General features: G+C 43.5%; 1 protein-coding gene across 1 annotated transcript in view; it reads right to left on the reverse strand.

Annotated features, from left to right (window-relative positions):
- The window catches only part of STAC (SH3 and cysteine rich domain), a 62,807-nt gene extending 49,444 nt beyond the window's left edge, over nucleotides 1–13,363 (reverse strand). Inside the window, exon 1 of the mRNA XM_057431473.1 lies at nucleotides 13,082–13,363. Within this exon, the coding sequence (XP_057287456.1) occupies nucleotides 13,082–13,198 (117 nt within the window). The 5' untranslated portion in view covers nucleotides 13,199–13,363. The remainder of the gene's footprint in view (nucleotides 1–13,081) is intronic.
- Between the last annotated feature and the right edge of the window lie 12,818 nt (nucleotides 13,364–26,181).

The following is a 26,181-nucleotide window of genomic DNA, read 5'->3' on the forward strand; positions in this document are numbered from 1 at the left end:
ATCTTTGCAATCTGGCAGCAAATTTGCTGCCTTCCATCTTCTTTTTATCCCTCATGAAGACTGACACTGTCCCATCCTGTGAACACTGCTTCTTGCCAGCCACTCTGCAGGTCAGAGTGCAGCCACCCTGGCACTGCCTGTTCTGACAGCACAAATCCAGCAGGATCCATATGGTCCTGGTGCTGCTAACCCAGCACCATTCTGCTCTGAAGCACTGGATCTGGGGGAAGAGCTGAAAGCAGAGGTAGAGCAAAGCAACTAATTCCTCTTGGCTTTTCTATGCTTCACCTAGGAACCCACCAGTTTCCTTCATCTCACATTTCCAGTTCTAATGTCCTACAGCAGCTATCAGATACATTACAAATGCTGTGCCAATTCTGATTTTTCCTATCTTGGTAACATCTTGCTGTTCATTCTGCATCTAGTCATCTTCCTGTCCACTGTGGCAGAGATCCCTAGTCAGATCGAGCCCGGATCTGGCACATTTTCCATGAAAGCTCTACTCAAAGTCTAACTTAACGGCACACATTCATCCCTTTCGACACATCTGCTCCAGCCATTTGCTAATTCCCAAAAAGCACTTCCAGATAATTTTGGGGAAAATTACGCCTGTAGTACCAGTTTCCAAGGAACCTGATACTAGTACAGAAAGTTTCTATCGCAGTCTGTCTTTTGTCTGCTTGTTATTACACATTAGTCATGCCCAGCAGAAACTGGCTTCAGCGTCCTACATAAAGAACAGGCCAGCTCTCCACATGAAGAATCTGCTTAACTTGGTGATGGTATTGTCGTATATATGACATACGGTTACGTGGCACTTTCTGGAGATGTTTAAAAGCCTAAACACTGCTTCAAGAGGTTGACAATGTAAGTACATGTATTTGGAGATGATAATTGGCAAGAATCGTTCTGTATGGGATCTATCACACATGTTTGACTCCTTTGGCCTCAGGCTATTCCCTTTCTTTCACATTGTTTTCCACGAGCTGCAAGCTGCTGAGTGTATTTCACCAGCTATTGTTTCAAGATCAACCCTGCAAAACAAAACCATTTTATTTTTATCCTCAGCAGCTGCACAGCTTTCCTCTTCAAATTACCTCTCTCAAAGCCTCACGATGAAAATGACTGTCTGAATGGCAGAAATGCGTTTTCATACTGCGAGAGCTGACTTCATGCAAAAGGATGGTTACATACAGAATACCACAAACAGAAAGGTAGGGAATTTAAGGCTATAGCTCTTTCTGAAGAGCTACAATTTCTTCTGAGTGTTAAAAGAGATTTTAAGACCCTCAGAATCCTCTAAAGTTCAACTGTTGCTAATGAAAGCCTCCACACAAACAGCTAAATAATAAACAAGGAGAAAAGCTTCTGTCACAAGCTTGTGCTCATCTAATAAATGAAGTATATCCAAACTTCACATTTTTGGTATTGAACGAGAAAAGAGCTGTTGGTAGTGACATAACAGATTTAGTAGGGGTTACTTATTTGATAGGAGAGCTAGGGATCTTGAAGCAGTAAAAGGATCTGTGAAGCCCTTCCGACAAAGATAATATCAGCGACTCCGACGGGAACAACATATTGCATGGGGCTGCAAGAGGGATTCAGGCAGACAGGAGAGCAGGGGACTAGAAGAAGGAAACAGAGGAAAGCAAAGCCAAGTTAGGACAGAGAGGGTTTAAAAGAATATAAATATGAATTCTGTGTAAGAAGAGCAATTTCCATGAAGTGCCTCGCTTTGTTTAGTCCCTTCTGTCCGAGCAGGTATAATTCCTGGTATCAGCAGAGTAGCACTGACTTATAGAGAACATGACGTATTACACCAGGAATCAGAGCTACTGATCTCTGCTGAACTGAAGAGCCAGTGCAGTACTTGCTTTATTTTATATGCAGTAGTGGCTGCAAGTATGACTGTACTAAAGGTACAATAACTCATGGAAAGGAATTTTTTGTCCAGAACTCAGCAGCTGGTAGTAAACACCAAATGACATTACTGCTGCTTCAGGAATACTGTATTTACTGCACTGCGTTCAACAGTAAAATAGGTGTGCCGATGAAAATAGGCTAGCCGCCTCATCTTGTTAGAAAAGAGATGGCTTTTCATCAGGCGGGCTGACTACACTTCTCATGGCCAGCATGCGGTCATAGTCGAGTTCTCCTTAGAGTCAAATCATGTTATTAAGGTTTTTATTTTAAGACTTGGCTGTCATATTTTGAACATTTGTGAAACGCTTTTGATTTATGTGCATTCTAGCAGGATTCAAGTAGGTCTATTAGAGCTGTTGGCAGTCGTTTGAGCTTGGATAATCTCTAAGGAATCATACGTCCACAGCATTTTTGCTGGATATCAGGCAGGAACTGCTAAAAAAGCCAGTGTTGTCAGAGCACAGAACTGCAGCACAGGGAAGTCTGTGGGAGCCTAAGCTGCTTGGGGAAGCAGGAGCTTGAAAACCCTCCACTGGCAGTGCAGTTGGAAAGGAATCTCTTGATTTGCATTGGTCTTCAACTACCTATCCAGAAAGCAGACTAAGAAGAAGGTTTCATTTCTTCTGTGTAAGGAATGTTTTCTATTACCTCTTTGCCTAGGTTTTAAATTTATGTATAGTTTCCTGAATATACACATAAAGAAAACATAAGGTTACATCATGTAAGAGGTGAATGGGCATCCATCTTTGCATTGGCTCACTGTATCAGAGATTGTCCTGGATTAAAGCACTGGGGTGAGAACAGGAACAGAGGGAGAAACACTGAAAGGCAGAGAGTGAGAGGATGAGCTAGCAAAAAAGTTAACTGCTCAACTGGATCTTTAACAGCCAGGAGGATTAAGTCCATTTGTCATTGCAACTAACTACAGGAGATCTAACTGCTGTGAACCTGCCAAAGACTCCTGTGTGCCCATACTTCATGGAACTGGAACATGATTCATCTTGTGGCTACGGTTTAATAGCAGCACTTCACATTTTGAAGCCTGGGTAGGCTCACATTTGTCATTCTTTTTGTCATAGGTGCATAACTTTCCATTATAGGGCTGGCTGGAAAACAGCAGTTCCACTTAGCACAGGTTTTCAGAGTTTGAATGATTTTGTTCCACACTGACATAAGAAACAACTGCAGCCTTTCAAAAGGTCTTTGAGCAAGCTGTGGGCAGAAGAGGGGAAAGTCAAACAGGCTAACCTGCCAGGGGAACTGAGAACTGGCCAATTCAAGGTTCGAGACCTTGCTCTGACAGATACACAGTGGTGTTCACCATAGTTAAATTCAAGCTTTAAACTCAGCTGTAGCTGCCTACTATGGTGCATGGAAAAAGATCTCCCCTCAGAGAGGCTAATTTAGAGCACACAAGGCAGGCTTTTCCTCTAAATCACCTTTGATAAAACAATTTCAGTCTGGGTTCCATTTATAACGTAAGGAGACTGAACTACCAACTCAACTGCCTCAAGTTGGTCTCTAATTACAGGTGAGGCTGTACCGTGAGTTTTTCTCCTCTTTTGACTGGAAATTTCACCTGACAAAAGTGTTTATCCCGTCGAGAAAACGGAAGATTCCCTCAAAACCAGGAGTTTTGATGTTAAAAATACCCACCTTGACAAGTACACGTTTCCCTGGAACATCCATTAACAGAAATGTTTGGCAAATCAGCATAAGTCACATTATGTTCATTTGAAAATGATTCCTTAAGTAGATAATCTGAATTAAAAGAGGATGTGTGAAGGTGAGAAATGAGCTACATGCACTTATAAATAATATAAATAAGTACACTAAGAGGTACAATAAAAATTGGATGTGTCAGGTCCTCGAGCTGATTGGTACTGGCTGAAAATTTAACAATGGGTGCCTTTATAAATGCGTATGGACCTGAGCATCTTAACAACTTAACTGCACAGAAGTGAGTGGTGCACTGCTGAGTTGTCCATGTTGAATTTTACCCAGTCTACTTTGGTTACTTGTGAGGACAGAGATGCCCAGTCCAAGGCCATTCCTCACTGTGTGTACGCACAAAGACAAGGGAGGTTGTGCCAAGGTTTTCAGCCTCTTGGTTCAATCCTAAGGCATTTTGGTTTTGAGAATGGGTACCACAGCATTCAAACTGGCAGGGGAAACAAAACCAATACTGAATAATACACCTATATATGTGATGTTTGTATGCATCACACCAGTAATCTGACTCTTGGCCAAGAAAAGCTGATGCGTCCCTTCACTATGCAAGAGTACTTCTTGTAAAAACCAAATGAAGTTAAATATTGGGGTAATGGAGATGCAAGTTGATCTCTAAGACCATATACAACAGTACTTGTTATAACAACCTGTCATGCTGACTTTGCTCTCTTACCTGAGCTGGGCCTCCACAGCATACATTTCTTTGTCTGACTCTGATGAATAAGCTGGGATAAAACCCAGTATCCTAAACACTGATTTCAGTAGCTTTGTGAATCCCAGTTTCTTCTATTTTGCTCCTTTCTGAATTAAACCTAATCATCAGTTACTACAGGTCAACTGCATTTTTCTCTTCAGAACACGATTGCTAAAATGATCTTTATTAATAAAGCACTGCATGTGTGGCATTTTAATCAAGCTTTCAAATGGCACTCAGAAACAAAGCATACGATGCCTACAGAAAGCAAAAACATGCACGTTGTCCCTGTTACCCGCCTAAAGGACTGTCTGCAATCCCGTATTGAACTTGCAGCCTCCTGTGCCTGGGAAACACCTCTCTTTCACAATTATTCATGCTATGGTATTTTTAAGTCATTTTTAAGTAACACTTCCATCTTCATGCAAGACTACAGACATAAGGCTTATTTCTTCTAAATAAATAAGATATGCAAGCCCTTTGTCATATTTAACTGTTGAAACCAAAGACACAAGAAGTCTGCTTTGCAGGCATCCCTTGTAAATACGTTTCACATAGGAGTTGAAATCCCTGACAAGGAGCATATATTCTGTCAGTTGGCCTAGTGAATCAAGGGAGTTCCCTGAAGCAGAGGCATATGCCAAAGGGAAAAAAAAAAGATCAAGTTATTTCAGTCATTCACACTTAGGTTTCTCATTTTCACAGCTGGTCCTCTTTGCTAATGAACATGCAAAGTTTGCTTATGCTTCAGCTAGAATACAGACATCCCCTTGCCTGGCAAAGCCAGCGCTCGTTTAACATTGAATGATCCTTTTCCTTTGCAACTGGAAGTCGTGGGGGTCTGAAAACTGTGTTAAGAATGCTCAGCTTGCGCTCACATCTGAAAGATCAGTCTTCTGCCTGACAAACATGAGGATAAACCTATCAAATACACAATCTTCTACCTATCAAGAGTATGCAGCAACGGCTCGGGTAGGCAATAGGAGGACTGCTCATCATACAAGAAATTAGAGGTTTCTGTCAGGTGATTATGATTTACTTCCATCTAAATTAAATAAAGTGTAAGGGGAAAATGAGCCTCTAAGACATGTTTTTGGATTTCAAGAGGATTGCCGTCAATGTGCTATGCTCCCTAGAAGAAATTCCAAGCTTCAACACTCCCAGATACCTACGGATATATTGGAGATCACATCACAGTTTGGAGTGTGGCACAGAAAGACCCAAACTAGTCTCTCTCTGAAGGTGTGATGATGAAGCAGTGGTCTGGAAAGCAGCACAGCTATGAAAGCAGGTAACTGTATCTGCTAACACATGCTGGCTTTCAGCAAGTACTGAATGCTGATGAACTCAGATGACCACAGGCTGTGGAACAACCTTGGCCTCTGCTAGCCTTCAGGTATCAGGTTAGAGACATGTTTAACTGATAAGCACTGATCAGAAACGGTCAGATGCTTGGCTGTGCTTGCATGTGTAAGAGGCTTAGAATTTCTTCAAAGCAAATCTGTTAATACTGCCTGGAATATGAAATGGAAAGAAATAAAAAGGTCCTGTGAATGTTCTCCAGGCAGACTGCATGAAAACGGTCACCTCAAAAGGGAAATCTGGAATAAGGGAAGAGTCCCCAGAGAATGGTGGGGAGGGGAACAAGAAAAAGTGGGAAAAAACCTAGTGTGCAAATGAAACCTGAGCTGTCAAGCAGAGCTCTTGAGGTTTAAGTATGTTAATTGTCAAGAGAAGCCGAGTCCTTGCAAAAGGTATTTAAGGAAATGTCAATGGATTGATTTGGGCTAGGGAAAGATAAAGAAGAAACAGGCTGTGGTACAGTAAGGATGGGATAAAAGGCTGCCTCAAAACTTCAGCAAATACTTCATCTTACTTCTTTCTTCCCGGAACAATAGGGTACAATAATAGGCAAGAGGTTGCAGAAATGGATGGTATGACATTAAAAAAGCAGTTCAATGTATCGGCCGAGGTGAAAGGGAGAAAAGAAAACGGTTAATCTCCATTACAAAATTCTCCTTTGGAAGACTAGGAACAAGTTTCCTTAACAAGACTTATGAAGGCAGAAATGATAGGAAGTGAAAAAAAAAAAAAGAACTCTGTTTCAAAAGAAGCAGGAAAAGCAACGCCAGCAAATACAGATTTGTAGCCCTGACCTCAATATTGCTTGACAAAAAGGAAAAGGTGGATCCTCCCAGACTGCTTGTCTTGGGTGAGATGAACAATTTTCTAGACAAAAAGTTTTAGGTCAAAGGTAGATTCTGCCTATTGGGATTTCATTAAACTTATTGAGTATGCTACCAAAATCTATTACCCAGGACTGAAGAGAAGAGAACAGAGCAGAATGCAGTCGATCACAGAGATACACTTCTTTGGCTCTTGAAACACGCTTGGAATAGAACTGAATTCCCTTTAGATAAAAAAGAACCAGAGTATTTTGAGAGATTTGGATTAAACATTAGGCAGAAGCTCTTCCCTGTGAGGGTGCTGAGGCGCTGGCACAGGGTGCCCAGAGAAGCTGTGGCTGCCCCATCCCTGGCAGTGTTCAAGGCCAGGTTGGACACAGGGGCTTGGAGCAAGCTGCTCTAGTGGAAGGGGTCCCTGCCCATGGGACAGATAGATGAACTTTGGGGTCCCATTCTACGAGTCTGTGAAGTAGTGAAGAATGTTTAAGTTCAATGACAGATGGCTCTTGTGGAAAGAAGTGCTAGGTTGAAGGAAGGTAGAGTTCTTCAAAGAGCAACACTGGCACAGTGTAAGGATCAATCTTGTTCTCTGTATTTTTATTACTGAATTTGATGCAAATATTAGGCAATTCATAGGACATTTATATTTGACATGATGTTGGAACCACTGTCAAAACTGGGGAAGCCTAGGGATTGAGGGAATGTGATGAAATTCTGCTTTGGAAATGCAAGCTTGTACACCTGAGACCTGCTCCAAACCATGCTAGATGAGGACAAATGTATCCTGGATCCACCAGGAACTACAGAGAGACAGAATGGAGACTTCTGGTTGACCAAGGGGAGATGAAGAGACACTAACATCAGGAGCACAGCTCCTGGGAAAGTTAGGGAGGCATTAGTGATGCTGTTCAAGATCTCATGTCGAACACCCTGCACAGACTCAGCCACCCATTCTCAAAGGTTATTCAAAAGTGAAACTGGGGCACGGATCTGTTACAAGAACGAGATAAGAACGGACAGTTTATCTTCTGTGAGCCTAACTTGTTTAATAGAGAAAATAAAAGGCTGGGAAAAGATGTGAAAGTCTATTCTTACATGATGGAAACCTAGACCATGAATACAAAAAGAGGTGTTTAAACTAAGGCTAAGGTATTAAAGTTACAATGGCACACAAGCTGGCCAGAAATAAACTTGGACAGGGAATTAGGAAGGGGAGAGGGGCAGAGGGCATCCCTTAAATATCAGAGCATCCAGATGCTGGGAAAGCCTTTTAAAAGTAGTGGTTAAAAATGATTTGAACAGGATTACTTTCAGAACGGGAATACAGCAAAGAAGACTGAGGCGATGGGACTGAGTTCTTTTCCAGCTTTGAAAACAACTTTTGTTACAGTGAAAATTTGCACTTTTTAATAAATCAGACAAGCCATCATCAGCTGTTGGAAGGCAATAGGCATCTTGCCCATTCTGGCAACACTGGAAGTGTGGACAGAAGAGAATGAGCTGATCCCATTTCTATTTTGCCTTAAACGTCTCAGACTGATCAGAACTATGTATCAGGCATCATATATCAAAGCAAAACCAATACAAGAGTGTTTTAATTAGAAGAAGAATAATAAAGACAAGTGAAAAAATGTAAATACAAGAACAAGTCTGCTCAAGAAGTTATTGATAGAGTATTATTTCCTGTTCTTAATGAAATCTTCCTGTACATAATTTGTTCTAACACATACATAATTTGTTCTAACATGTACATAATTTGTTCTAACATGTACATAATTTGTTCTAACACTTCATCAGAAGACATTAATACATTTAAGCTCACTTCTTTCCCTTAGTCTTACCTACAGAGCATGTACTCACCATTTTAAGCAGAGGCATAGAGGTGAGATTAAGAAGAACAGGTTTTTCCTTCCCCTTTTACAGGATTTTTTGGAAGCTGTCTGGTATTCCTTTGAAGACCACAGCAGTAGTTTATGTACTGGATGTTTATCACTGGTATGGAGGGTGAAACACTAACTGTACACCAAACTCCCTACCCTCTTAAAATATTAATCCATGAGTAACCATCTATGCAGCCTCATAAAGTATTAACTCTTTAACTGGGGAAGATCTCTGCTGAACAGCATAGCACAAATCCTACATGATTAAAGCCCACGCAATCCTATTAAAATCCAAAGAGTTCCAAGCTGTTTACGTTAGTTCAGTATCTAATATTAACACCTGGGTTTGAAACCTCAGGTAAGCTCCATTGCTTTGTTAGATCAGCAAGTCAGGGGAAAGTAAGCTCAATTTTCTTGACCTATATGGGGATGTACATAAATGAAGTCTAATCTTGGACTTCAATGCTTAATCTTTTTTGTGGCTTGCTGTTCTTCAGCAACTTCCATTCGATGTGCTACACATCACGCACTACACATGTATACATGATGCATAGTACATAAAGCGGACATACACATGCACACGTTATGTACTAGGTTAGCTAGTGTTTGCATAATGGTGCTCCATCTCCTGAACTGCCATACCTGAACTTGAAGACGAGGGGTCTGCATTTCCCTGAACACTGGCCACTGGATAGCCCCTGTATGGAAAGTGCAGACTGAGACAGACTCATTTATTTTGTGAAGCACATAGTCCAGATCAACAGCTTGAAGATCAGCAGTGCTGATCGATCCTGCGGGTACTAGCTCAAACACCCCAAATGCTCAGCCCCCCCCGAACTTTAAACTGGTAAGGGAATTTTCTAAGATATACTTTCTTGTCTATGAATGCCCTCAGCCATTACTCACAATGCAGCTGTAATGGCTTGACTCACACCTAAAGAAATCAGCAGATGGGCTCTTTCCTTTCCATATGAAAAGGTCAGTTAGATATAAGAAGAATAAACCTAGCAGAATTATGTGCCAAACTACATTAAAACATAAAGAAACACTGCCAGGTGTAGGAATCTTTTCTTTAGAAAGATATTCCTTCAAATCCCAGTTTTCTTTACTGAATTCCAAGGAATCTTTACGTAAGATACATCAGAAACATGATCTCTGACCGTTGCCACTAGAATGCTGCTTATGTTGCTAAGTTAGCAGCTGTACAAGCGTGCAGTGTGTCTGTAATTGCTGCCACCAAGAAGAAACTTCCCATCAGGATTCCTCCTTGACTTGTAAACCTACAAAAGCCTTTGGCAAACTGGCAATTTGCCTTCTTGGAAGCCAAAGAGGTGGGAGCCACAACTACAAATATATGAATGTAGTAAACGTAGCAATTACATGTGTTTGCATGGTACCCTCATGAAGGTATTCTCCTAGTAACCTTTAAGTATCCACTCAAGTCATACTTAAGTGTGAAGGAAATGTTTTCAAGAGCCAATAATTTAATAAATTAGCAACATTCTTAACCATTCAAGCTTTGGGGTTTTTAGCACAGTAGCAGTACACAGGCTGGATCAGCTACAGCGTGTTTGCTACCCTTTGGACACCTATTTGAAGTTGTATTAATGACAGAGTACGCTGGAGTTGCTGCGTGTAAAGTACCTGAGGACACGTAACCCAAAAGACACAGTCATGCTCTTTACAAATACATGTACTATGCAGTAAGGCAAACAGGCTTAAAACATGCAAATGGGTTTGCTGTTAGGGCCCAGGGCTTGAAAGCTCATTTGAACTTCCTCGTTCTGAGTGGTTATACTGAAGGTGCTAAGATGCTCATGATGAGGAGGACAGTGTAGCCTTTCAACATCTGGGCGCGCTCACCTGATAATATGCTCCTAATCCATAGGAAAAGGTGGTGGTAACATAGACTTTTGGGACAACAGTGGGAGGCTTTAGTGCTTATTACAGAGAGAGCTGCCTTCCCGTGACAGGGGTGTGTGAGTAACACATGAGAGTCATTCCAAATTTCAACTACTGGGTAGCAGCCTGAAGTTCTGCCTCTCAGACTCACACTAGTCAGGAACTGCAATATCTCCTCCACGTGAGAGCACGGTCTGCAGTGTGGTACTAGAAGGGACCCTGTGCCACACTGCCTGTGATTATACAGGACTGGAAGCAAGCTTGCTATGCTAGTTCTACGTTAGGTTATCAAAACTGCCTTTCTGCCGAATGCTTTCAAATGCATTTTGAAGGCTGCTATTATCCATGTCGTTTCCACTCCCGTATATGCGGTCGTAATAGTGCTTTGCCACAGAAACAAGTCCCTGTGGGGTAATTAGATACTGCACAAACTGTTCTGCAGTAGCTGCAGCAGATGTGAACTTGTTAACCTGTGCAACAGAGTACCTGAAGAAATCTTAGCCCTCTGGGAATGCCAGGATAGCTCCCTCAACAGGGGACACACAGGATAAAAGCTTGCACACAGGCCCTTGGCAAGCACTGGTTTATGCTTTTGTCAGTCTTTAGGTTCTGAAATACATCAATTCTCTTAGCAAAAAAACCAAGCACAACCATCACCTTTACGAAATCACTGAGAATCTTTCCATCCTGCTGTTTGCTAGGACCAAAAAGAGAAAGCTTATCTCATTACCCCAGTGCTCAGAAGGTTCCTCTGACTCCATCTATTGAAATAACCATACAATGTGCTTTCTGATGGGTTTTGCAGCTCTACAATGTAAAAACACAGATTACATGTTTACTAAAAATATCTGTGAGTAACAGCATCCACTGCACAGTCACGGCTCTTGCCTATTCCAGTGTATTGCTTCAAACTGATGATGGTAACGTTCGATTATAAACCAGTTTGCAGCTTATTTGCTCTCTGCCCAGATGTGCCTAATTCCTGTTGCCATCCTTGCAAAAGCATGGGTAGATGCACAAGGAGGAGCAGCGAGGAGCTGCAAGGAGGAGCCCTGCGTGCAGCACTTCACTTTCCCTCAGTTTTGGATTCGTGCTGCTTAGTTTCTTTTGGGAACAGCTCTCTGTGACCCAGTGAGAAAGTCCCTCAAAGCACCATGGGAATGAAGTCCCTGGCCATGTGAGTGGCACCTTGAGCTCCATAACCACTTGCCCAGCACTGAGTGAGGACCATAGCTAGGAGAACAGGGAGCATCAGGCCCTGTGCACAGCCCAATGCGCATGAGGAGCTGCTCCTGGCAAGTGCAGCGCAGTCTCCAGTTCCTTTTGGGACCTCACGGAGCTTCCCACTGGCCAAATAACAACTCAGCAATTGCAGAGAAGTGGCCTCAGGGGAGACATAGGTACCAACCAACTGGATCCTTTTAGAGCCTGGGGTTGAGCTGATGACCCATTTACTTTTCATTTCCCATTAACCAGGAAGACTACAGCAGCATCCCAGTACTGCTGCATGCGTATAGTTAACAGTGTATATTATTGCTATGCAGAGAGCTCTTTTCTTTTAAAGAGGCTGTTTTACAGAGGGAATACCTCAGCTCTCCTTGGAGTATAGCATCTAATAGAAAAGAAATCATAAATCCCAAAGCCCACGTCAGAACTACCCACACAGACAGATAATTGCAACTCACTCACAGCTATAGCTATAGCTGCGGAATAAGGGAGCCGTCTTCCTACGTTAGAACCATGCTGCCACTGCCTTTAAACTCGAGCTGGAACGAACCTTCCCTGTCAAGTGGCTGTTTTGTTCATACACTGCCTCCTAAGGTTCTACCCAGCTCCTAGTGGCAAGGACCTCCCTGCTTTTACGTGTTTACACAGCTCAGAGCATTGCTATGAAGTTCACAGGGAGATCAGTCAGGTGTTATCATAATACCCATCATAAGTAAGCAGAGGATCAGTAAAAGCACATTATCCAGGTATGTTGAAAAGAACACTCATATAATCAACTAGGTTGGGAAAGACCTTTAAGGCCATCATTATGCATTTTCTCCCTTTACATCTCTATCTTCTAAGTGACATACTGGCAGGCAGAAAACTTTTCATATGCAGGTCATTTAAAGACTCAGAGGCCATGCCATTTGAGCTGGAAGCTGGTTTCCAATAAAGTAAATTGAACCACACTTAAAAGTCAATAAGCAGAGGGAAAAGGCTGCAGGAAAAGAAGAAGTTCTCCTCTTTTCACATAAGGATTATTGTGCCCAAACTGTCACGTCCTGCTTCAATGCTGAGTGGTTAAACAGTGAAAGTTCACTGGTGAGTCTGCCAGAGAGGGTAAGGCAGGTGATAACCCCCAAGTCCCCAGGCAAGGTTCTCTTCTCTGAACCTGTGTAATAAATCAAGCTCTCCAATTATGAACAAACCCCTGTAAGCGATCTGATGCTTGGGGTGGGAATAGCTAAAAACATCCATTGACAGCGATCCCCTCCCTGAGCCCCATCGCTCCTTAAAGACCTTACTGCATACAGAGGAATAAACACAAGCAAGCATCTCAAAGGCAGGTATTTTCCCAGTTCAGCCTCCTGAGCTGCCCAGGTGACAGGGAGAATTCAGAAGGAGGAGTGCCAGAGCAGGCACCGCAATCAGAGGTGGCTCGTAGCACTCCAGCGCTGCTCCTGGCACAGGGCTCCACATCAAAACCAGAGCAAAGCTCTCTTCAAACCAAAGAAAGAGTAAAAACAAAAAGGGAAAAGACCTCATTGTGCGAGTACCTTGGATTCCTGGCTGGTGGTTGATGCTGGAGAGGGGGGCTGCTCTGTGCTCTCCACTTCATTCTCTTTCTCCACACTATCCACGCCGACTTCGGTCATGCCGCTCGGAGGAATCATTTCACCTCTAAATCACTGCTGCTGTCGGGAAGAAAGCCACAGACCTTGCTGGCTTCTTTTCTTGAATGTCCTCTCGCTTCTCTGCTCCTCTAGAGCAAATGAACTCCGGCTGCCAGGCTTCACTACATTTGGGAGACTGGAATTCTCCGGATTTTCTTTCTTTTCCCCCTTTTCCTCCTCCTCCTCCCCCTCTTTCTCCTCTCCCTCCTTCCTCCTTCCCCTCCCCTATGCGATTCCGCTGCGAAGGGAATAAGTTATCAACGGCTCCGTAGGTCAGCTCTGTGCCTGCTCCTGTGTTTCCCCTCCCCTCTGTGTGGAGCAGAGTCGTGACCGCCAGCCCTGTGATCGGAGGGGAGTGAGCTGAAGCAGAAAGCCCAAGCCACACGCACACACACGCGGGGCACTGGAGGGAGGAGTTGCATTTCCAGCGCTGGGAATAGCTTTAGAGGAGCATGGGCTGTCATAGTAGTGAAAGAAAGTAAGGCTTGCATGCACACACACACACATGCAGGCAGAGCGACAGGCGGTGTGTATGAGCGTTGGAAGCATTTTACCTTTTAACAGGCAGCAGAAGGCAGAGTCTGAAGGGAAGCTTTGTATTCTTACAAGTCTTTTCCTGAAGAAGGGCTCTAGAAACAGAGGAGAAAAATGAGTCTACCCTTTCCTTGTCCCAGAGAGGATGATTTAAAACCCTAAATAACCCAGTGTCCCTAAAGCTCCCACCTTGCCTTACATTTACCTTACATCCCAAACTTGCTAGCAAGTGATGGGACAGAGCCAGGGGACAGTCACCTGTGGTTCCTTGTGTTCTTTGCTCCCCTCCCAGCCAGGGAAGCCCAGCGCCTAGCCAGACACATGCAATGCGGGTCAGCTGGTGCTCACATCCTATACCTGTGGGTTGTCATAGTGATAACACTCCATCCGGCAGACACTGAGCAGAGGCAGCCATCGGGAAGGGCCCTCTGGCTTTCCCCAGTGCCACCATTCCCAAGGATGCGGCACCCGGAGTCATGCTTGGGGCTGTGGCAGCACCAGTGGAAGGTCAGCACGACTTTGCTGGCTGGCTCTGATTGCTTCCTGTTGCTCAAGGTTTCGCCTGATTTAAATCTGCCGCAACAGCGCCTGTCAGCTCTCTTACCTGCTGAATTACAGGCTGTATTGGACAAAGCTGAATGGATGTGCTATAGGACCTGTTAGAGCAAATCCAGGGGAGGCTACAAAGAAGCTGCAAGGGCTGGAGCACCTCTGCTGTGAGGAAAGGCTGAGCGCTGGGCTTGTTCAGCCTGGAGAAGGCTCCAGGGAGACCTTATAGCAGCTTCCAGTGCCTAAAGGGGCTGACAAGAATTCTGGAGAGGGGTTTGGACAGGTGCCTGTAGGGACAGGACAAGGGGGAATGGCTTTAACCTGCCAGAGGGGAGACTGAGATTAGAGATTAGGAAGAAATTCTTTAAGGGTTTTAGACTGTTCTCTCAAGAGCCAGAGGTATTCTCCAGGTGCAGAGCTCATTTCTTCCACTCAGCAAGTGAGATTTGGGCTTTGCTGTAAAATCAGCCTCTTAGCAATGAGCAGGGACCGGGCAGAGTCCCAGTTTGGGAAAATTAGGGCAGCTGTGGGCAGCGGAGATCTTGGCAGAGTGATAACGATGGATGCTCCAACTCTGGCAGTGGTACCCTTCCCTGATGGTCCAGCCTATAGCACAGCCAAGTCAGGGCCAAGGCATGGCGCTCTGCTCCCTGCAAGGAGTATTCCATATGCCCAGCAACGGGGCAGATGAGAAGCACAAAACTCACTTTGGTCCTGTTCCCCAGCAGCGCTGTGAACCAGTCTTGTTAAGAGCCTCAAAACCCACCTCCTTCTGGTGAACATTTAGGTCACCTTAGAAATAGACCCGGAGTGGCTTGCTAATGGTTAATGCTCTATGTGTTGTAAAAGCCTGCACATGTTTTGTGTGAGGAGGTTGTAGCGTCATGACTGTGTAAGTGACTATCATACCACTCGCCACTCTTTTTTTTGGTTGTTTTACCAAATTAGTACTGACACCTGCTGCACTCCCTCTTTTCTCCCAATTACTCACTTGTCAAGCACCACTGATCTGTCAGCTTCTTGACAATTAGCCTGGGGAAGATGAGTCAAACCTCAAATCTTACCAAAAAAGCGAAAGAGACAAGAAACTGGCTTTCTTCTGGTTTCATTTCCTTTTCAGAGGCTCTTGCAAATCAGATCTCTTGTAGAACAAAACGGACTGATCAGTTACAACTACATCTGCCTCTCTCTCCCACTCTTCAGTCTTGAGAAGCCAGACTTGTGACTGCTGCCCATCGGTCTCTAAGCAAAGGTACTTGGTGGAAACGTGAGCGCTGCAGCACGGTGCTAAACGAGGAAATAGAACAGATTCTCCAGTGAAGAGACAAACGGAGATCTCTGGAGTGGGGAAATGCAATCTGGATGAATAAAACATGAGAGCCGATGCTCAGCCCCCCGCTGAAGTTGTTGCACCGTGTGAAGGCGCTTGGATGCTGCCTGGAATCCCCTCCGAGCATGGCCTGGCGGGGTGCTCCAATGATGACTGCATGGGTGCTACACTTTGCCCATCCCTCCTGCTTCCTGGTACAGGCAACAGGGTGCCATGCAGAGCACCCCTCTGTGCTGGGGCTCCAGCACTTCTTAAGCTCTGACTGCAGCCAGCACAATAAGAGAATCCCAGAGGATCCTGACACTAGGAATATACACACACTGCTGGAGAGCTCCACAGTGGCAAGATTAAGCTGATGTAGGGAGTTTGGCACATATCATGTTCTTTTGCCTTCTTTTCTTCTTGTATAGGCATTGCTTTGAAATATTTGAGCACCTTTCTGTGAAAGAGGTACAGGACTAGAGCTGGATATCACCAAAGGGAAGACATCAAATCAGTGCTTATTAAATGTTATCCTTGTGAATAACACCAGTTATAATATCCAGTATCTGAAGGAGGCCTACAAGGATACTAGAGAGGGACTATTCATGAGGGACTGTAGTGGTAGGGCAAGGGGTGATGTATTCAAACTGAAACAGGGGAGATTTAGGCTGGATATAAGGAATAAATTCTTTATTGCAAGAGTAGTGAAGCACTGGAACAGGTTGCCAAGGAAGCTGTGGCTGTCCCATCCCTGGCAGTGTTCAAGGCCAGGTCGGACACAGCTTGGAGCAACCTGCTCCAGAGGAAGGTGTCCCTGCCCATGGCAGGGGACAGGAACTAGGTCTTTTCCAACCCAAACCATTCTGTGATTCCATAATTCCTGGTTAGACCCTCATGTATTTACCGGAGAAAAAAACAGAAGTAAAAAGGAGAGAGGGAGCTGTAGGTGTCATCATTCACTGCCTGCTGCATAAACCATCCCCTGCTCCTGAGCATATAGAGGATATAAGAGAGCATATAGAGATGACACTGCCGATAAATGCCTTTGGTTTAAACCACTACGTGCCTCTCTCTAGAAATGCACAAAGCAATGAGGAATCAGGTTGGTTGCCACTGAAGCAGAGCCCTCGAAGGAAAGAGGAATTACATTTCCTGAACTGTATCCAACTCCCAAGAGGATGCAGGCTGAGCACCACAGAAAACCGTTGGACACACAAAAAAAGCCTGTAGTTCTGGCACTTGCAGTGAAACTTGGCCAGCCTCTTCCCAAGTTCCTCAGTCCAATTTGTGAGTGTTCCAGGTGAGAAACAGTAGCTCCATTTCTTAGTCAATTCAATTCTGTCTTCAAGGAAACTGGCAACAGGATATCCTTCTAGGGCCATTGGTGATGGGAACTTTACTGTTGGCATCGTGCATTCGGCCAGATGAACATCTTCACTAGGCTCTCCTCCCAAATACCTGCTGCTGTCCACAGCTGGCTAAGTGACTGCAAAGACCAGACCACTGCTCTCATGGAGTGTCTGCCTGTGTTTCCAAGTAACAGGCTTGTGGGCACTTCTCACCAGCAAACACTGTAGTCACAGAGGAAAGGACACTAAAATAGTGTCAGGTGGCTGGGTTTTTCTTTTTGGTCACACAGCCCATGTTTGCTTTCAGTACCATCCTGACAGCTCATCCAGCAGCTAACGCAGTAACAACCCCCCTTGGATTCTGCTGATCAAAATGCCATCCTAAGGGCTACAGTCACCAGTTCATCGAGCCGGAAGCACAAGCTGGTCAATGCTCTGAAAGCATTCCCAGTACTAATGGAATGCTGTTGGCTTGCAGTTTGACTAAAATGATCTCAAAGCACTTTTTAGGGTTTAAGTGTTAAGCCTCCCACTGCTCCAGGGAGAGATTCTACTGCAGCAAACGAGCAACAGCAGAGGAAGCCAGACCAACAGATTTGTGCTTGTACTTAAGCTGGGAGTAAAATGGAACCTCTGCCTGAGCACTGCTTTCAAAACCTCTCTCCATCCACAGCAATGGCACAGGGAGCAATGCAAAGATCATGCTGCGGCTCGAATCTGTCTTTCAGAGAGATGATGATGAGACTGAAACACCGCTACCCAGATATCTAGGAGAAAGAAGAATGCTGCATCCTCTTCTGATAGCAAGAAACGTTTGAGAAAGGGAGAAGAGGATGTAATTATAAGAGATGGAATTTAGCCAAGATACAGCATGTAATATGTTCAGTCTTACAAAAAGCATTGCAATACCTTTAAATAACCAGCGACAGTCCCGACCTGATTTTACATCTCTGCTGGCAATATGATTCCTTCTCACTTTTTATAGGAATGCGATATAAAAAGAAGAGGCCCATGGAATCAGTATCACCATTTCCTGCAACTCACAGATGCTCCTAGAGATCCCTGCCGTTTAATAACCACTTACTGACTTGGACCAGTATGACTGTAGCAGGAAAGTCCTGAACCAGTTCATCAGGTTGCTGCAGCGGGGATTTAGCTGTGTATTGCATCCTTTCAGGACATCCATGCTCCAGATATTTATTTAAAGAGATAACAAAGATGTGATAATTAATATAATCTCCTCCACTCTTTCTGGGCTCTGCTTTAACCTCACTTGTATTTCCTTGGATAGGAATTAAGACTCTTCCCAATGGCTGTCAGTACCACTCAGAGGGTCTCATACAATCACACCATCTCAGCCAGACACTACTGCTTTTCCTCAGCCTTTTCCAGAGTGGGATGGGAGGAATCCCCCTACACATACACAGGTCAGCACACTGGATCTTGGGCTTCTTTTTCATTCTCTGAAAGGCTTTTGTTAGGAGCCAGCTTTCAATCACCTCTTTCTTTCTTAGACCTTCCCTGACCTGAACTGCCCCTTCAATTCCTTTGTCTGGTTGTTAGCCTTTCCAGGCGTGAGCTGGGTATTACAGCTGGCAGGGCTTTACTGGGTTTGTCTCAGGTTCCTGTTTGCTCCATTCACTGTGGTATTGAACACTGTCAGCGTGAGCTATTTCTTCACTCATGTCAGTGAAAAATGCATCAGGAGCAACATTTTGCTCTAACTGTAAATAGAATCCAAAATAAGACGTGGCAAACCTTCCCAGCAGAGCACAAGGATATGTATATGCATTCCTCTTTCTTTTCATACAGAGATCTCATGGCTATGCACCAGTTTTCGGAAGGCTGCGTATGCAGAGTGTTTCCTGTCTTAGGTAGTTACAGCACGCCTGTCGCTGCAATATTTAGGCACAAACACGCATGCTGAATGCAAAATAAAGCTCGCCGTCAACTGCAAGCCTGCAGCCGTTGTGCTCCTGTATTGGGACCTGGAAATATAAAGGATTTCTCAGCGTGCCAATGACCTCTGTCAGGAAAGTGGAGCTTTTCCACAGGGTGTGGTGGAAGTCGGTTACGTGCAGCAAGTCTCATCAGTGCCTTCAGAGACTGGGTTTGTAGGAATAGTAGGAATTATCATTACCAAGATTAACATTCCACTCGATCAGATTAGTGCACATGTCAGCTGGAACAGAAGTGCGTATGATGAGGGTGCCCCACAATTACCTATCTTTAAATGATCTGCTACAGCCCTCAAACAATAATAAAGCAAGTGTTCAGCATCCTATAAACCTGATGGGAAGGAGAATACGTTGCAGCCCACACACATCTGGTTTGTTCCTCAGATCTTCATGTAAAGCAAAATTTGACAGATATTGATAGTAGCCGGGTTGTTAGCTCTGTACATATCTACCAATTCAAAGTAAAAATGGGCAGTAAAATTTGAAGTGAGCAAAAAATAAAGGTAAACCTTACAAATGCTGCAAGAGGTTATCTATAACGATTTCTATTATTTCATTTAAAGCAATGGAATTCCTGGAGCCCAGTGCAAAATGATAATAGAAAGACAAGTTTGTCTTGTTGGCAAAGACAGAATTATCACTATTCTATGAGCCTATCAAACACAATCAGTACCTTTTAAAAAGGATTCAGGTCAATTTCTAATATAAAAAACCAGACTGTACTATTAAAAGACTGCAAGCAGTGATAAAACCACTGGGCACTGTAGTTGTGAACCTTTCCAATCAGATTTCTTCCTTGAAATAACATGCATTTCTCTGAAGTGCTCCAGTGCACACAATCGTTATATTTTGTTGCTTAAAACAATAAGAAAGAATACGGTCCCTCCCATTTGAAACCTGAACACAGAGCATTCTGGAGTCACTGCTTCTTTTGATGAATACAAACCACTGCCTCTCATTGTTCTACAGGGGTCAAGCTCAGCTGCAAGAGCAAACAATTTCACTAGCAAAAATAGCCCTGATTTTTAGAAGTGCAAATATCAGAAGGGAAATAAAAGAAAAATTAGGGCAAAATTGTCCAAAGTATGAGTGCCTTCACCTTCCACATGCATAACTATTTCTATTCTTCCTTGTATTTATGGGGAAAAACAAATCTCTTCAGGTCCCCTGATGTTTGTTAGTCATATCGCCTGCGGTGTTACCCCTCTAAAATTGCCATTCTAATGCCTCAGGATGCCTGAAGTGTTCAGGTAGAAAGGCATTGCCCGCCAGGCCCAGTCAAACCTGGACCTCTCCCATTGTTTGAATGGAATGAGTTATTTCAAATTCAAACGCGCAATAACTGAGCTCAATGGCTTCAGACTCTGAGCAAACAGGGCACTGAAGCTGTAGATTTACCCAGAGAGTTGGTCAAATTAGTTGTGATAACAGACAATTAAGTTGATATGAATGATGATATAACCAATATAACTTGTATGCTTTTAAAACTCTACTTTCAGTTTGTAGTCTGTAATACTTCTGTATTACATGGGGTTTTAATAAGGAAAGAAAAGACTACTGAGCAATGAGCATCAGGATGGCTGAAATCTGGAGGCAAGGCAAGCGACTACAAACTCCTAAGGTGGCCTAATATTTGGGATGCTTTAATTTAGTTGAAAGCTGAACCATGAGCCTAAGAAAGCTGAGCACAGGTCACCTGTAATTTCAGTGGGCCAACAATGAAAGAAAGCAGCAGTTCATGGGCAGAAAGGCCAGCCATCATCTCAGAATGTTAGGCACTGATTCAAGCTTCGGCATTCCTCTGGGATCCCAGAAACAGGGAAATCCAGCAGACATGGCAGTGTCCACAATCACAACATTCAGGAGATGCAGACATTGGGAAGATGGAACTTCAGTCAAAGAAAACCCCTGTGATTCATGAGAAACAATACAAAAAGCACTGGCAATCCAGCTGGAACACAGCAGGTGAGATTGTCTTTCCAAGGGGATGTGACCAGCCCTCAGATATAAGCTTTCTGAGTTCGCATGAGTTCATATCTAAGCTGTGAGCTCTTCAGGCTAGGTATTTACCTTTTATTTAGAGCTTCTACAGCAGCTAGTTTTGCTTTCTGTCCAGTCTTAGGTATTACAGTAAACTAAATAAATAAGCATTTTAAAAGATAGACATGTGTCTGCTCAAGAAGCTGAACTGTAGTTTTTTATATATATATATATATACACACACACACATTTATGTTCATACGCTACATACTTAGCACAGCAATGGCTTCATATGTTGTAACCATGCTGAATGATAGATACCAATAGGCAGTGATGCTCAGGAAAGATAGGGGGAAGCTCACTGCAGTAAAGACCCCGTACATCAAAAGAAGTAATGCAGAGAGAACGATCTGATAGGAATAAAAATGTCTGCTGTGTATTTGTGTGACCCCCCACTGAGAGCTTTGTGAAGGGAAATCTATTTTTATCTTTCACATAGAAAAGCAGAGAACATGCAGAGCTGGGAATGATGGGCTTTAACTGCAGATGGCTGCTAAAGGTTTTGACTTCTTTGGGGTACTTTTCTTAATCCCACTGCACCCAGCGGAGTTATAAGGCTGCCTGCAATATGCCTTAAAAGCTATTTCTCCATGAGGTGAAACAAACCATGCTCAGATCATCATGGGGTATTCCAAAAATGCCTCACGGACCTTTTTGTTCTTCCACAGACATGAAAGCTGCCCTCCTTTCACCTGGACCATAATCGAGCACTTAGTTTGAAACTCCTAACCCCACTGTGGTCCAAGACATCTTAAGCCTATATTCCTCGGTATTATTATGGTTTTATTGTTATTACAGGACTAAATATTAGTCCTGGAGCCCATGCTCAGAAGCAAAAATAAGAGTAACTTGGTGCTGCTTCACTCATCTCATGCCCATCTTCTTACTCCCTATAAACTCAGGACTGAAAGCTTTCTTCTACATAACTAAACTTCATCTAATCTAAATGCAAAAAGTTGTAAGTAGCATAAAATACATCATAACAGGCAGCTACAACCATTTCTTTCCCTGTCCTTTATGTTTAGGTGTTTGCTTAGCAGCTGGTAAATCGGCTATTAAAAAATACCTGGGGACAAAAGACATAAATGACACCACAGTGCTGAGCTTTGGTTAACAAAGGACATATAAAGCTCCTTTTTAGTTTACAGGCACATCTCCCTCCCTCCCAGAGACTCACAGTTTGAAAACCACAGTAAAAGCTTCTGTGCCAATCCTAAAAGACATCTTTCCCTGAGCAATACACATGAAGCAATACACATGAATCACAGAATAGTTAGGGTTGGAAAGGAGCTTAAGATCATCCAGTTCCACCCCCCTGCCATGGGCAGGGACACCTCACACTGAACCATGGCACCCAAGGCTCTGTCCAACCTGGCCTTGAACACTGCCAGGGATGGAGCATTCACAACCTCCCTGGGCAACCCATTCCAGTGCCTCACCACCCTCACAGGAAAGAACTTCTTCCTTATATCCAATCTAAACTTCCCCTGTTTCAGTTTTAACCCATTACCCCTTGTCCTGTCACTACAGTCTCTAATGAAGAGTCCCTCCCCAGCATCCCTGTAGCCCCCCTTCAGATACTGGAAGGCTGCTCTGAGGTTTCAGTCCTGTTATTCTATCAACAAGGGGGAGTCATTCACATTCAGCTATCAAAAGAAATAAATCCTTTGAACCAGGACTGTCTTGAAGGGAAGCTTTGAGGGTGCATGCCAGATCAGTAAAGGGTCCCAGGATTCTGGCCCTGGAGACAAATCCAGGTGACTCCAGTTAGGTACATTTCCTGCTATCTGTGGAAATAAAATGATGCCGAAAAACCAGGCCGTAGCAGTTATCTGGCAAAGAGATCAGACAGTGCTATTACAGCCAGCATGCAAACCATTTTCCCAGTTAATTATATGCATCTAATGTCAGATCTAATTATCCAAGAAAAAAAAAAAAATCACGATTCCTAAAAGAGCACTTCCCCAAAGTTTTCACTCAGGACAATGAGATCAGCATACGTTTTGCCTATGTTTGAACTGTTGGTTTTTGGGGGTTGTTGTCCATCCATCCCCCCAGGGTGAAATGAAAAAAGCTAAAAGCAATCCTGGGGTTTATCACATTCAATCGCTTTCGTTTTCACACTTCTTGCACCATCTCACTGTAGCAAACTACCCAGGTTGTTCTTTTCCTTCAGTCACTGTGAGAGGCACCCCTAGAAACATACAAAGTGAGTTGGTAAAATAGTGTTTTACACCAGTGTTCATTTCACCTCTGAATAGCCCACTCACACATCCTTAGAGCTATGAAGAACGTCAAGAACTGCTCTGTTAACTATTTAAGCTCATTGAGTGTGATCGATAACCAGAAATTAGAGTTTAGGTGAAATTCCTTCCCTTTACAACGTAGGTGTTTGGCTTCTTTCACCTAATTCAAGAAATGAACAGGAGATCTGCTCATGACCAGTGTTATCAGGCTCCTTTCCATCTTCCACTCAGAGGTTGACTGGGCTGAGGACCAGCCTTTCTCCAGGACTCTTGGGAAGCACCATCCAAGTCAAGTGCAGGTTTGCATTTGGCAACTTTGTCCCAAGGCTTCCTGCTGAAATACCTTCTCGTTCGCATGAGTCAAGATGCTATGGGGCAGTGCTCCACACACTTCTTTCTTTTAAAGATTCAGCACAAAAAAAAAAACAAACAAAACAACAAAACTACCCCAAAATGAAAGTGGAAACAAAGGTCAATGCAAGAAGACAGAAAATTCTGTGAACTGTCCAGGTATTGGGTTAGTCTGATATCGGTGGTATTCAAGTGGGTTAAACAGCCATAGAATCAATTAGCTTGAAAAGACCTTTAAGATGATTCAGTCCAACCCTTTACCCCAGGACTGTCAAATCCACCACTAAACCACGTCCACAGCTCAAGTGAATTTAGGGAGCTGCGTTACTTTACACAAATGGGGTTACAAACACAAACTGGGAGAGCCAGGAGCTAAGCTGCATCTGAAGACACCTGTGGAAGTTTCACTTTGATAGCTTTTATCTTCTTCTCTTTACATCAAGCCTGAAGTCTCCGTTCTCAACTTTCAACTCCTCTTACTATCAGAGGGTATGAGCTGAGGGCAAACTTAGAGAAGAAGGCACCGAAAGGAGGAATAAGTATTAACTTGACATTTCAGGAACTATATTAACTACATCACCTGGGACCGCAGAGGAGCCACAAATTAATGGAATCATCGCTCTCATTTTGTAAGAGCCTGCCCATGAGGGAGCAACTCGATAAAATATCAGTCATTCTTTTAAATGACAAAGCTGAACCAATTCGTCTCGGCTGTCAGATGCTCCTGTTCAGGAAGGGCAAGCGCTGCTTTTAGCACACACACTCCTATTTTCTTGTCTCACAAAAAAAGTGGAACTATTCCAACTCATTTCAGCACAGTTTAAAAGCCACGTCCCTGTTTCAGCCTCAAGGGTTCCCTCCAAATGTTAGTTCAGGAAACAAGGATTTTCAGCTTTCATTACTCACCTTAATTATCAGCTCATATTCCCCTATCATTCCTGCACAGGTAAACATTTATATGTTGTCCATAAGGCTAGCTTTGATAATGGGGGCTTTATCTAACAAAGTTTGTCAGGGCTCTCCAACAGATTCAACCTACTGTTTTTCACCCAGGGAATACTACTACTACAGAACTCCACTGAGATTTATTGGCAGATGTAGAGAAGCAGTAAGGTCAGCTTAAGCAGTATGGTAACCAGCTGGATAGGTTTTCCCAATGTGGAGGAGGTAAATTGCTGCACAGTGAGAGCACTGCTGCTGTCTTGGCCTTTATTAAAGACTCATCACAGACCTCGTAATCAGCCATCAACACTAAGGCTTCTTGGGGTATAGGTTCTGAATGTTTGTGAGCATGGCCCTTTGAGGAGTGGCCAGAACATCTTCCCTTCTTCTCCAGGTGGAAAAGGAAAAATCCCAGGGTTATACAGTGATCTGTCCACACAAAACATGTGTGTTTACACTATGTGGACTCAGGAATGGACTGCAGACATGTTTCAGAACACATTTAGGGGAAAGCCAGGATTGATCACTGGTTAGCTGCCTCCTTAGATGAGTTGAGACAAATAACTGCTTCCTGTCTATCAGAAATGAAGAGCTATCCACCATAGACTTACTGCCTGTTCTGGCTTGAAAATCTGTCCTCCAAACTGAAGAGGAGTAAGTGAGGGTTTTTTTTCCACTCCTTGAAATCCTAAATCAACAGTGTAAATTATCCTATCGATGACTGTTGAGCCTTTCCTAAACCCAGCTTTTCAGCTCTAATGCCTTGGTCATAGCATGAAGACAATAGGTAATATACTGAAGGTTAATGCCTATATCTACTTATCAAACTTATCTCCTAATTCCCTCACTCTCAGACCAGTGCAAAATACTCTCTCTCACCCACATTCTACCTTGGCTTTTGATAGGAATAGGTGTTCATAGCTTGCCTCTTCAAGCAAATCTCTCCAGTGTTTATCACCTATGGCATGGACAAAGCCTTTCAAACCGATGAGTCATTAGAGCTTGATGTGAGCTCGTGCAAGGAGGAAGAAGCATGTGAGTGGAAAAGCCTTTCTTACCTGTTGTGTGCCTGAAGTAAGCCTTTTTCTAGGCAGCTGCTCATGAGCACTAGTCTTGCTCTAAAAGGAGGGAATTCACCGGGTATACTGTGCTCAAATGAGCTCTTCACTCCAAATGTAAAATTCTTCTCGGATGTTAGCTGTACATACTAATACATATTTGAAATGGGAAATGGATTTAATGTTGCACAGTGCTGCAGCTGTAACAGCTTCCTGGTCTTCTAAAATGGAAAAAAATCATGGTATTTCTTCTTTGTAATCCCTTAAGAATAAATAAAGGTAAAATAACAGAACATTAAGGCTTCAGGCTTTGTCAAGAAAGTAGGATTTAGGTTTAGTTTTGCTGGGCCAGATACATGGATGGTGGGATTCACTGCAATGATTTCAAAGCTAATAGCATCACACTAAAATTACACAGCAGAATATCAGGTTATGAAACGCTCTTACGTGCAGTTAAATGAAGCTACACAATGTGTCTGTGATTCTGATGTAAATCTGTCAGGTGGTTCGTCGGTGTTAGAGGAAAATGAATTCTGCACATTCTGATGTGCTTGACATTAACCGAGATTCAGCTGCAACAGAACTTAAACCCAGTAGAGCACCTGTGAGGTTTAGGGTTTCAGACACTTAGAACCATTTTCCTT

The sequence above is a fragment of the Pezoporus wallicus genome, unplaced genomic scaffold (assembly GCF_028554395.1).
Source record: "Pezoporus wallicus isolate ANWC-B61680 ecotype Strahan unplaced genomic scaffold, APGP_CSIRO_Pwel_v1 scaffold_11491, whole genome shotgun sequence".
Classification (NCBI taxonomy): Eukaryota; Metazoa; Chordata; class Aves; order Psittaciformes; family Psittacidae; genus Pezoporus; species Pezoporus wallicus.